Consider the following 12986-nt stretch of genomic DNA (forward strand, 5'->3'; position numbering starts at 1 on the left):
CACCCCACTGCAGACAGCTGCTCTGGGCTTCTCAGCTCCCTTTTCGCCCTTGCTCCAGAAGCTTCTTTGGGCTGCTGCAGGTCTTCTTGCACAGACCTCTGGGTCTCATTGTGGTCACCTGCCTTTCTTTCAGTTCTCTAGTGCCAGCTAAGACAAATGATTGTTTTAAAATGAAGGCATGGGGATAACAGATGGGAATTAACAATGCAGACAAAGGCAAAGATCAAGCAGGATGTGAGCCACCCGGTTCATATATTCTATCACCTTCCAAGCTCCATAGGAACCTGTTAGGGACCATTTTTCTCCTTTGCTATATCCCTCCTTCCCTTATGTTGCAGGGATCTGCTCCCACATGAGGCACCAATGATCTTGTGTCTCTTCCCTCAGCCCAGCTCTCCTGCGCCCCTCCCCAACTCTTGGCTTCCCGCAGAAAGAGAATGATCCCCAGCAATGGGCTGCCCCTCTATGAAGACATTCTTTTAGAAAATTAAGCAGCACAATTAAATCCTCACTGTTCCCAATGTCTCCATTCCAGAGTAGGAAGTTGGCTTCATTTTCAAACAACCAAAAGCCCCTCAAAGTGTTTTCCCCAAATAAAAGAGTCTTCTTCCTTCTCAGATGAATTTTTCCTTCATCCTTTCCATACCAACGACAACAACAAAAGTCCTTATTGTTTGCTTAAATAGTTTGTGATTTTTTTCGTCATCCACTTTTCAGGTCACAGAGCATATACTCAACTTTACCGTGTCCAAAGCCGCCTTATGGGCTCTACCTCTCAGCTCCGTTAAGGCTACATGGGTGAGGGGCCCCAGATCATGTGCAAGGAGAAGCTGCTTTTCATTTCTCCAAGGGTTTGAGATGCTGGAGCCAGAGGTTGAGCGGAGGTGGGATAGGAGACCATGCTGAAAATAAAGATGCTGTTCAATTTTTGCCCTTTCTTTGGTGCCCCCCCCCCCAAATGGGAAAACTGATGTATCTCAGAGAGGAAGGAGGGTGTGAGGACGGTGAGAGGGGAGCTTGTGGTGCAACGCCCCCCAGGTCAACAGGGCAGCGAAGCTCCTAGTTAGGGGTCTTTTATTTCACTGACCTGTAATTTCCTTGTACTTAAAATTGGACTGATAATATCTACCTACTTTTCAGGTAGTTTGTACCTTGTTGTTCAGCACATTAATATTATTCATCACTTGCTCTGATCCAAGTATTCAACTATTACTTGGATTAAATTTTTTTTTTATTCACGTAAAATTTATGACCCTGGGATCATGACCTGAGCCGAAGGCAGACACTTCACCGACTGAGCCACCCAGGTGCCCTGTGTACCAGGTTTTGTGTGGACATGTTTTCTTTCGGGTATATACATAGAAGTGGGACTGCCGGACCACGTGTTAACTCTGTTTAGTGTTTTCAGGAACTCAGGGATTTTTTTAGGGAAGGACAAAAGGAATGTTAACAAAACCAGGGGTGATGGAATGATGCTACATCTTGGTTGTGCTGGTGCTTAAACAAGTATATGCATTTGTCTAAACTCATAGAACTGAACACCAAAAAAACGTGCATTTCCTTTCTTTGTAAGTTTAAAAGGTGGATGACAAGAAAATGTTCATTGACTTTAAAAAAAAATCATTGTTTCATTCTAACGGGAAAAGATTGGTAATAATAAATACATTCATCCGTGGACGACAAGTTAAATGAATTATGGTCCAGTCATTCAATGGAATGAATATCCTGAGTCCTTAACAAAAAGGACTTCCCCCCACCTCCCCGCAAACAAAGAGAGGCCAGATTCAGTCTGGAGAGGAGGGGATTCCTTGGAATCCTAGTTGGATCCTGAAGCACACAAGGATTGTAGAGCTTGAGATGTGAGTAATGGTAACATTCTGTGACCCAGTAAAGTCACTTTATGAGCGGAATTGTTCCCTTTGTAGTACGTGGGAACAGTTTGCATTATATACCAACTGGCTCAGCACACTCAAGGACAGATTTTGGGCCATAGAACGTGGAACCTGAGTTACTTTTGTCATTTGGGGGCAGGCTGCAGCTCTCCAGAGCTCAGGCTAGATGGCATCCTCTCTCTATGGATGGAGGAGACTATGACAGCTACCAGTTTTGTGGAATGAGTGCTCTAACCTGCTAGCTCCTTCCTGAGCTCCTTTTTATTTATTTATTTATTTATTTATTTGAGAGAGAGAGAGTGAGAGACAGAGAGCATGAGAGGGGGGAGGGTCAGAGGGAGAAGCAGACTCCCTACCGAGCAGGGGGCCAGATGCGGGACTCGATCCCGGGACTCCAGGATCATGACCTGAGCCGAAGGCAGTCGCTTAACCAACTGAGCCACCCAGGCGCCCCCTGAGCTCCTTTTTATGGCATGATAACCCATGACTTTGCTTCTGTAGGAGGGGATCAAGCTGCCCTGGATCAATTGGGCCAAATTAGGTATTCTATTCTATTTTTTTTTTTAAAGGTTTTATTTATTTGACAGAGAGAGACACAGCGAGAGAGGGAACACAAGCAGGGGGAGTGGGAGAGGGAGAAGCAGGCTTCCCCGCAGAGCAGGGAGCCCGATGCGGGGCTCGATCCCAGGACCCCAGGATCATGACCTGAGCCGAAGGCAGACGCTTAACGACTGAGCCACCCAGGCGCCCCGGTATTATATTCTGTTTTATGTAATTGTCAAAAAAGCAATCTGTGCAAAGCATTACATCTAAAATAGAAAAACAACTCTGAATATTTGATAGATTCCATTTAGTATATAACTGACCAGCTGAGACTTCAAGGAGGGAGTGAGTATGCCCTCCTTTTATGGGGTCAATTAAATATTCACATGTCTGCAATGGCTTCTCTTAGGACAGTAAAAGCTTCATATTAATGTCTCGGAGATAATTAGGCCCAGAGTCTCCGGAGCAAGAGAAAGTTGATGTTATTGCAGCATTAAGGTCGAAACTGCTGGAGCCCCTTTCACCGATGAGTCATCTGGTTTAAAGGCTCCTACTATTACATTCAATTCATCTTACCTCCTTCTCTCTCTCTCTCTCTCTTTTTTAAGATTTTATTTATTTATTAGAGAGCACACGTGCACAAGCAGGCAGAGTGTCAGGCAGCGGGAGAAGGTGAAGGAGAAGCAGACTCCCCACTGAGCAGGGAGCCCAATGCAGGGCTGATCCCAGGACCCTGGGATCATGACTGAGCCGAACGCAGACGCTTAACGACTGAGCCACCCAGGCGCCCCCCTCGTCCTTCTTTCTCTTTAAGAAGCAATTGTACCTTTGCTGTCATGATTGTATCCACAGTTCCACTGTGGGCTTCTGTGCTCAAACAAATGAACCTGGCTTTGGTCATGTCTTTGCCTGATAGATGCTAGTCATAAAAAGACCAGAAGTGGGTTGTTTGGTTTTTTTTTTTTTTTATGATGATTTGGATTCTTGTCTTACCTGTATTAACAGAAAATCATTGGCTCTTGAGTAGATTACTAGAAAAAGGCTGTTTTTCTTCCTCCCACTCTGAATTAATTTTTATACTTTTGCTGTGTAATTTCCTTACAATTTAAACATCTTTCCTCCCTCTAAATCTGAATGCTCAGCACTGAACCAACTAACCAAACAAATGCCTAACCTTCTGTGCACCATTTTTGGAGGGAATATCTTGTGTTTCACTCAGTCTGAAAAGTCTGAATTAAAATTGGTCTGCTTCGTTTTTAAAAACTTGTGTGATCAGTTTAACTACTGGGCTAATTGCAGAAGACTGCTGGATTTGAGGATGGAGGTACAGTCAGACAGCTTGGAAGATCCAGGGACGGAGCCTGCCCGAGTCGTTCTGTGGTGCTGACCTCTGATACAAAGAGGTGAGTCTCCTCCCTTTCCCTTTTAATCTCTGATCTTGCAGGGATGTGGGGATTTTGATAGGTAACTAGAATGGAGTAACTAGTACCCCAGGGGCCTAGGAGGGACTGAGTCACGCCATAGTTGCTCCATGTCAACCAGTATTTGCCATATGCTCACTATGTATAAGGCATGTACTAGGTTCTATAGAGAAGGGAATTGAAAGATGACATAGACAACGTTTCAGGCCTTCAAGTAGGGAAGGCAGACACTTACCTAAATGACTAGCGTCACCATTTACTTACCAGTTGACCTCGGGCAACAGACCTAATTCTCTGAGGCTCAGTTTCTTCTACAAAGGCAACAACTTTGTGTCTATTCAGGGCACAAGTCGGTCTACTGTGGAGACATTCCTAACTGAACATGGTGCCAAGAAGGGGGCCTTTCCTTCCCACTAAAGACCACGTTAAACTGCTATAGTGCCAGGAGCACAGAGACCACGTGTGGCTGGGACCATCAGCAGATTTTTGCATATTGTCAAGAACCTCTTTTCTTTTCTTTTTTTTTTTTTTAAAGATTTTATTTATTTATTTGACAGAGACAGAGATAGCGAGAGCAGGAACACAAGCAGCAGGAGTGGGAGAGGGAGAAGCAGGCTTCCCCTTGAGGAGGGAGCCCGATGTGGGACTCGATCCCAGGACCCTGGGATCATGACCTGAGCCGAAGATAGACGCTTAACGACTGAGCCACCCAGGCACCCAAGAACCTCTTTTCTGAACTTGCATCAGAACCCAACGGGTGGGTGTTTAGATGTCTCAAGGTCATAGTCATCTGACAACACCAGGGTGAAGCCTCCCAGTAGATTTATGAAGATCAGCTGGTTCATCGTGAAACCAAAGGCTGCTAAGGCCCCACATGTTGCTTGGAGGTCACTTGTTTCCAAACTGTGATATTTCTACTACTACCCCCATTTTATAAATATTATTGATTAGGATGAACAGGCTTTTTTTTTTTTTTAAGATTTTATTTATTTATTCATAAGAGACAGAGAGAGAGAGGCAGGTTCCCCGCTGAGCGGGGAGCCCGATGCGGGACTTGATCCCAGGACCGTGGGATCATGACCTGAGCTGAAGGCAGACGCTTAACCATCTGAGCCACCCAGGCACCCAAACTTTTTTCTTTTTTTAAGTGACTTGACTTTAAAGGAAAATAAGTAAATAGAAGAACGATCAGTGGTCTACAGCATGGCAAAATTTTTAATGTCAAATTTGGTAACCACTGGGACTATCGATGAAGGGGCTTCTCAGGAGGCAATGTAACTGAAAATATTTCCAATCCCACCTACAGCTCTCATTTCTCCTCTCTTGGAATCTTCTAGGTGCTTGAAATCACTCCTCTTCTTTGTTTCCAAAGTCCTTCTGTATGTATCCAAAATGGTCCTTATTCCATTTCATCTCAGTAGTTTGTCTTCTAGTTTGCTTTCCTTGCCAGTGGCAAGTTCTCCCGGAAAATTGCCGTTGTATTTGCTGCAGTGCTTGGCCCATAGGTAAACTCTGAAGAAGAAAGAATAAACAGGAGAATAAGCACACTGTCTCCAGCTGTTTCCTGATGATTAGAAAGCTGTGTGGCCAGGAAAGGGTTGAAAACTCCAGATCCAGTACTATTCAGAAGGCCAGTTTGATTATTCAGGCAAAAGCAATCCATATATATATATATATATATATATTTTTTTTTTTAAGATTTTATTTATTTATTTGACAGAGACACAGCGAGAGAGGGAACACAAGCAGGGGGAGTGGGAGAGGGAGAGGGAGAAGCAGGCCTCCCGCTGAGCAGGGAGCCTGATGTGGGGCTCTGTCCCAGGACCCTGGGATCATGACCTGAGCCAAAGGCAGACACTTAACAACTGAGCCACCGAGGCACCCCAAAAGCAATCTATATTTTATGACAAAGATAAGTTTGTGACTTTCCTGAATAGTTGATTTCTATTTACAAGAACTCTGACCGGGCAGCTTTATCCACACAATACAGGTGCCAACAGAAGAGTGAGACTCTGTGGTTCTTTTGCATTTTCCCGTTCAGCTGATCCCGAGTGGATCTGGAAGTCAGAATTTGACATCCCTCTCAAACTCACTCACTGTTCCATTTGGATTTGCATTCTTGCCTTCAGCCAGCAAGATTTTCTGACTTACCTATTGATATTTAATAGTCTGCTCTTTCTTGAATCAAACCCATTTCTCTAGAGGACTGCTGTTGTTAATGCAGTTAATTGAAAGGAATGAAGTATAACGGTGGAATTATAGGAAGCTATAATGGTGTAATGGAAAAACCCCCTTAAGTCTTAATCACTTAGCCAACTGCCTGCTTTGCTTTCTTACAATACAATTTAAGTTCACTCTGGCAGCCAAACAGGACAATTGCAGCCAAGTTCTGCTGGCTAGCCTGAGCTAGCCAGAAATTAAGTGCATAGACTCTGAGTCAGACTGCTAGGTTCAAATCCCACATCTTCTACTTCTTCGTTGTGTGACCTTAGGCAATTTATAAAACCTCTTCTAACCTGGTGACTTTATCTATAAAACAGGGCTATGTATGTTCTCTACCTCATCCGGATGTTGTGTTTGATGAAATAATCCATGTAAAGCACTTAGCACAGGACCTGGCCCTCAGTTGGATCCAGTAAATCTAGCCATTATCATTCCATTCTCCCATTGGAATGTCCTAATTTCCTCAGAGAGGCACAGATACTTGAAATACAACCATTTATTTTGTAGGCAGGATGTATTACCATGTAGCAGAGAAAGGAGATAGGCTTTCACTTGCTGAATGACCATGCAGAACCCACTTAGTCTCTCTGGGTCTGTTTCAGATCTGTAAAATGAGGGGGAACAGGCAGAATTTTCCAGAGTTGCAAACTCAAATGTCTATAGAGGCCAATTAGGTAAAATGAGGCAATCACTGGGGACTTGGGCTGGGTATAAGATCACAGAGTGGGGGGTGGGGGTTATGGCTAACTGTAGACCTTTCCTACTCAACGTGTGGGCCACTGACCAGCAGGATTGACAGAACCTTGGTGTTTGTTAGAAACAGGAGAATCTCAGGACCCACCTAGTGAAACAGAATCTGCATTTTAACCAGATCCCTAGGTGATCTCTATACACATAAAAGTTTGAGAAGGCTGCTGTGGAGCACAGACCATCTAAAGGCATTCAGCTTTAGTTTTGTTTTGCTTTAATGTTAGCTACAGAAACTTTGGGCTACAACAGGCCTCAGGCTACCAGTAAGTGGCAAGTGACCATTGTAGTTGGTGAGCTCTGATATGCTGCCAGCTCTAGGATTCTCTCTGAGAAATACCCTATCATTATAAGTTAGGGCTCTGGGCATGTGGATAGAGAGCCAAGACTAAGCCTGGGTTGCTTAGGACAATAATTCCTGGAGTGGAAGATTCCTAAAAAGTCATCTGCTCAGCTCCCTGCCTTCTGACGGGCAAACTGATTGTCCCCACTCTGCAGATGAGGAAAGTGAGGCCCAGGGAGACCCACTGACCCAAATCCACACACCAGGAAGTGGTGGTGGTGGTGAGTATATGGCATCATACAGGAACAAGACAGGTCTGTGCTATTAAAATCTGCGACCATTCTGGTTTCCAAGGCTTCGAAAGTCTATTAATTTCTGTACATTCTCCCATGCGTAGTAATTGTTCTTCGTTTCTCCCAGCACCTCCCTGCCACTTCCTGGCAGCCCTGGGGACAGAAGGTTTCCTCCTTTTTGGCGGAGAAGGCCCAGAGCCGGCTTCTGAACGGATATCCGGCCCGCAGGATGCAGAGGAGGCAAAGGCCTCATTGTTCCTTGGGGCCAGCCGCCCCTCCCCCAGGTCGTAGGACTCGCAGACCACGGGTAACCGAGGGCCCACTTCCCAGGAGTGGGACCTTCAAAGAAAGCAAGGAAGAGAGGCAGAGAGTAGGTCTGAAATGTCATGTTCTGAGCATACTGCGGAAAGGCGCTCAGAGCCCCAAGATAAATAAACCCGTAATTTGAAAACGTATTTCCAACCCGGGCTCCGCGCGGTTACTCATTACCGCTCTCCACAGCTGACTCGGGCGATTCCGTGTACCTTCTTATAAATCGGAATGTTTGACTGTAATGAGGGTCGTGAATTTACGGGCTCCGCTTGCCGGAAGGCACTTTATTAGCAGAACGAGCCGCTTCCCAAGCCCAGATCCCCCGAGTGCCCGGCAGGCGCGCGGGGGCGGTCCCGAGCCCTGGGGGGCGCGGTCCGCGTGGACTCGCCACCGCGCAGCCACCCCGCGGCCACCAGGGGGCGCTCGGACCGTGCGGCGACCAACGCGGCCACCAGCTCCCGGTCGCCGCCGACTCGCAGACCCCTTCGCGCCCTCGGAGGAAACAAAGTACACCTTTGTCAGCGTCCCGGCGCGTGTGCGTGTGAGACGGCGCACACTGGCCCGCCTCAGCATGTGCAGCCTGCCGGGCTGACCTTCCTCCCACTCGAGCACGCCCCGAGGGGCGGCCAGGACCCGCACCGGCTCCTGCCGGAACGCGGCGCTTCGCCCGCCGCCGCCGTGGCCTGTGGATTTCGCTTTCCCAGCTCTCGGCAAGGCGGGAAACGGGCCAGAGGGAGCCCGGCCCCGGGACTGGGGGCTCCGGCTCGGCCGGGCCGCCTTTGATTCACCCGCTGCCCATCGCAGACCGGCGCCCCTAGGCTCCCCCGGCCGCGCCCGCCTTCAGTCTGGGTGCGAGTCCCGGGGCGGGTTTCCGACTCAGGCAGCCCGCGCGCCTCTCCGGCTCCCGCGCGGCGCGCCCGCAGGACTACAAGTTCCAGCAGGCCCCGCGCCAGGAGCGCCGAGGCAGGAGGCGCGGCCCGCTTGGCGCCTGCGCAGTGCGACCACCCGAGCCTGCTAGTACCACACCCCCGGGGGGGACGGAGGGGAGGCAGAAGCATCCGAGGCATTAAAGCATCCGAGGGAGACGGAGGGGTGGAGAATGGAGTGACAGAGAAACGCGGAGGGTGGGGGGTGGGGGGGAGACTGTTGAGGGAGGGGGGAGGGGGGACACAGAGGGAGGAAGAAGCGGCGGCGGCGGCTCCTCTTTGCAGAGGGGGAAAACTCCGAGGGATAAGAGCAGGAATAATGCGGTAGGCAAGGCGGGCTGCTCGCTCCCGGCTCCCGGCTCCGGCAGCAGCAGCGGCAGCCCGAGCAGCGGCAGCAGCAGCGGCAGCACCCCCAGCAGCTGACAGCCCCGCCGGCAGGCTCCCTCGCTGACCGCCGACTGTCAATGGAGCTGGAAAACATCGTGGCCAACACGGTCTTGCTGAAAGCCAGGGAAGGTAAGAGGCAGGGCGGGTGCGTGCCTGGCGTATTCGCCGCGGGCCGGGGTGCGGGTGTCGGGCGGCGTGTAGGCTGGGGCTGTGCGTGTGCAGGATGCCCGCAGTGAGTTGGTCGCGAGCAGGACACCTCGGAGAGCTGCTCTGCAGACGCTTCAGGGGTCCTGCCCTTGGGCTCAGAGCATCTGGACTTGGGTAGAGAAGGAGAAACGTCGAGGTTGCAGGGATTAGGATGCTAAAATCTCTCTTAGTTTCCGGCTCTAATCTTACAGACCGTGCCATCTCGGCAGCTGTTGAAAGGTCAGTTGGAAAAGCATTCATTCAGGAAGAGATGGGCAAACATGCAAACAAAATAGCTTTTCGAGTCGGCCCGGGATGGTTCTGTGAGTGTGAATTGGTGTGTGTGTTGGGGCGGGTGTGTGTGTGTGTGGGGTGTGTGTGTGTGTGTGGGGGTGGAATTAGCAGAAGCCAAGTCTTTGCTTGCGCAGGCTGAGTTGATACAGGCTATTGCTGGAAACCATCCGCTGGGAATGTTTCTTAGGGAAATCCCGTCGTGTGGAAGGAAGCCTTTTAAAGGCAAAGTAAGATGTTAAGGAATTAGCCCGTTCATAGAATTACGGGAGATATGGCTGTACAAATCACCTAGAGAATAATTCAGAATTTCAGAGTTGGGTTTTTTCCCTTTGGTGATGGGAGGAAGAGATAACTGAATTGTCTGATCTGGGTTCAGTTAAGAAAAGAAAGGTAAGTGTGCTGGGTGCTTACATGCGTTTTGGGTGCAAATTATTAGATTTCCTGCCTTTAGCTGGCAGGAAATATCGTCAAAACGAAGTGGGTAGGAGCCTAAGTCAAAGCTGTAAACACACATTTTGACTCTTCCTTGAGATGGAAAAAGAGAGAGAGAAAGAAAGAAAAAGAAAGAAAAGAAAAAGTGGCCCAGAAACTTAAATGCCTCCTAAAATGATTGCGTGCAAACATACATATTTAGGAACACCTGGAATTTATGTAACATCTCTTTTGCCAAGATTTGAGCTCTGGCGTGCAGCCGTTTTACAAAAAGGGGAAGTGGTTTTTCCCTTTCATGGGAGGAGGCTTTGACACCCAAGGTAGAAGGCAGCCTAAGTAAGGTCTTGACTTCAGAGGGCTACTCAGGGAGCAGTCCACGAAAATGCCTTACCTACTTAATATTTTCATTCACCCACGTTGATGAATGAAGGAAGAATTTTTGGCTAGCAATAAAACGATTCATGTTTAGCCAGCTAATTCCATCACCTTGTGGCTCTGTACACGCTCTGCGGGTTGGTGATGCACAGCCTAGTAACTCAACCCAGCGTTCACGTCTAATTTCGTCGTCACTTGTCGCTCTAAAGCAGCCGCTTGGAAGGTTTGCTTTGAAAACCCCAGCAGAGTTTAAAATATGCAGGTCCGTACCCCCTCCCTTGCTCAGCTTTGGTGTGAACAGATTTGTAGGAGTGGCTGTTACTTGGGGACTTCAGGTTTCTAAGGTTTCTAAGCTTCTTTCTTTCTACCTAACCTGCCATTTTAGCGAACTGGATCAAGGTGGGGACGAGCGGGCTCTCTCCCGGACTGGGCTGTGCGTCCAGGAGGGAAAGACGCGGAGGAAACAGCCCACCCCCTCAAGATCACAGCCTTTTCAACCGCCACCTAGTGGTGGGACATGGTTGTACATCTTAGGGCTTGGGGGCTGGGAAAGTTTTCCACCCTCCCTCCATTCTGAAATTATTTCTTGGGAAATCACTGGATATGATGGTGCTGGAGGCTTTGCAGTTTCACTGGTTACTCCTGTAAGGAGGAATTCTGTTCCTTAGATTCGCTGCTCTACACGTTCGTTCGCCTGGGGCATGCGTTTTTCTTCCCTCAGCTTTTGGTTGCTTCTTTTAAAATGTTTTGCTTGGAGTTGGCAAAGTGTTATCAATTTTCTCTCCCAAATTGGTCTCTCTAGGTTTTTTTTGGTTTTTTTTTTCACCGCCTGATATTTTTGTTTGGCAGGTTAGCAAATTGTTTTTTTCAGAACTTTAGGGACAGAACTGCAGGCTGGAAGCTCCTATGGAATGACCGAATTACAGTGATTAAAAGTGCTGGAGAATGTGCCTTTCACTTCCTTTACCTTTGAAAGTCTTTTCAATTTCTCTTGGAGAGTTTAGGAGTCGTCTCCTGGTGAGAAAAGAGCTCTGGACGATGCCTTTGAAATGGAGAGGGCCTTGTCTGTAAGGAAAGGGAGAGATTGACACATGAATGAGAAAAATTAATCACTGACATGGAAACTTCATTTTTTAAATTTGCATTTCTCCCCGTCTTCCTTTCTTATGTTTAAAGAGAATTCCTGATTTTATGTGCTTCCACTTTCTTCTTATTGGGTCTTTATTAAAGATTTGAGCACCTATATTCTAATTAGTGTGGAAGGTTTTAGAAATAAAAGCAATTTATTTTTCTCTTCTCAGCTGTCATATTCTTAAAGTCATTCTTTTAAATTAAGGAATTCCCCCCCCAAAATCGTATTATCCAGATATTCGGAAATGAAAATTTCAGTCAGTTTAGTGAAACATCTAATATAAAATTTATAGTATCCTTAATAATCTGAGTTGTTTAGAATGTTTACAAGCACTTCTTACTTGAAATCTCTTATGAAAGGTCACAGATGAGAAATAATGGGCGTATGTGAAATTTAATTTACTTCACTTAACAAAATACACTGTAAACAATTTAAAATGTGGCTTTCAAGTAAAAGTCACATTTGTCCCAAACAATAGAGAAACAGGCCTTGAAGAAAGACAGACGCACTTTGCAAATGCTGTAAAGGAAATTGTACTTGTCCATGTTGGTGGGTAATTCTGGGGCCTATCTTTCATTATTGTTATGCATTCTTAAAGGCAGATGGCTTCTTAGTTCACTGTAAATTCAAATTCTTACCATAATAAAATATTTATAAAGGGAAAACATGAATGTATCAATAAAGTAGAAAATCTGTAAGTGGATTAGAGTAAAATGAGTCATTATAAGTAATTATAAAACATAGCAAACAAATCGCACCTTTGTGAAAGTTGTTTTATAAGAAAAGATAGATCTGGATAATCTAGGTTCAGAATTTTAAACCACCCAAATGTATCTTGTGGGCTGTTTATTTGTCCTGGTCTCATAAGAAAACATTGACTTGATCACTCTTAGGAACTTTAGATTACTCTTCTAAAAATTAAGGAAAAAAAAGTTAAGGAAAAAAAAGAAGTTGAGACTGAATTCATGCTGATTTATGGAAATGAGCTTAGTGATTAAGCATTTAATGAAAAGAGACCCAGACTATCTATTTACATTTTAGAATCTCAGAAAATTGGCAAGCAAGTTGGTGTCGAAATAATAGTGAGAAAGAGTGTTTGCAGAGTGTCTTTTGTGTGTCTCTTTTTGGGTTTATTGTTGCAGTAGAGGTTTTTGTATTTTTCTCATATTCTAGATCTCTTGCCTCACTCTTGAGTGAACCACGGTGAGAAGCAATTTTGCAAGGGCTCACCTTTCTTCACAGGCCAGTCATAGCCATATCTGATCAATAAAGATGACAGAGGGAGTATTGATCACATTTTTCTGAGCATGATCCCAGCAGGAACCCAGAAGTCAGAAACGTGATGACTTTGCCATTGGTCACAATTGCCGAGAAGCATAATATATAGGAACTTTTCTCTCAGATAACTCTGTGGCTTGTTGGCCTGGATCTTCCCGATGATCAAGGTTAGGGGCCTGGGAAAAGGTGAAGTTTTATGCAGGCAGAGGCTAGGGATGGTAGGAGGAGGGAGGAACCTACATCCAGCCGGTGAGGGGCAGGC

General features: G+C 46.6%; 1 protein-coding gene across 2 annotated transcripts in view; it reads left to right on the forward strand.

Annotated features, from left to right (window-relative positions):
* Positions 1–8877: 8877 nt before the first annotated feature.
* The window catches only part of GRK5 (G protein-coupled receptor kinase 5), a 206839-nt gene continuing 202730 nt past the window's right edge, over positions 8878–12986 (forward strand). For both annotated transcript variants that reach the window (XM_044916610.1, XM_044916611.1), the window contains exon 1: positions 8878–9156. In XM_044916610.1, coding sequence (XP_044772545.1) covers positions 9105–9156 — 52 coding nt within the window. In that variant the 5' untranslated portion in view covers positions 8878–9104. The remainder of the gene's footprint in view (positions 9157–12986) is intronic.

The sequence above is a fragment of the Neomonachus schauinslandi genome, chromosome 6, assembly GCF_002201575.2.
Source record: "Neomonachus schauinslandi chromosome 6, ASM220157v2, whole genome shotgun sequence".
Lineage (NCBI taxonomy): Eukaryota > Metazoa > Chordata > Mammalia > Carnivora > Phocidae > Neomonachus > Neomonachus schauinslandi.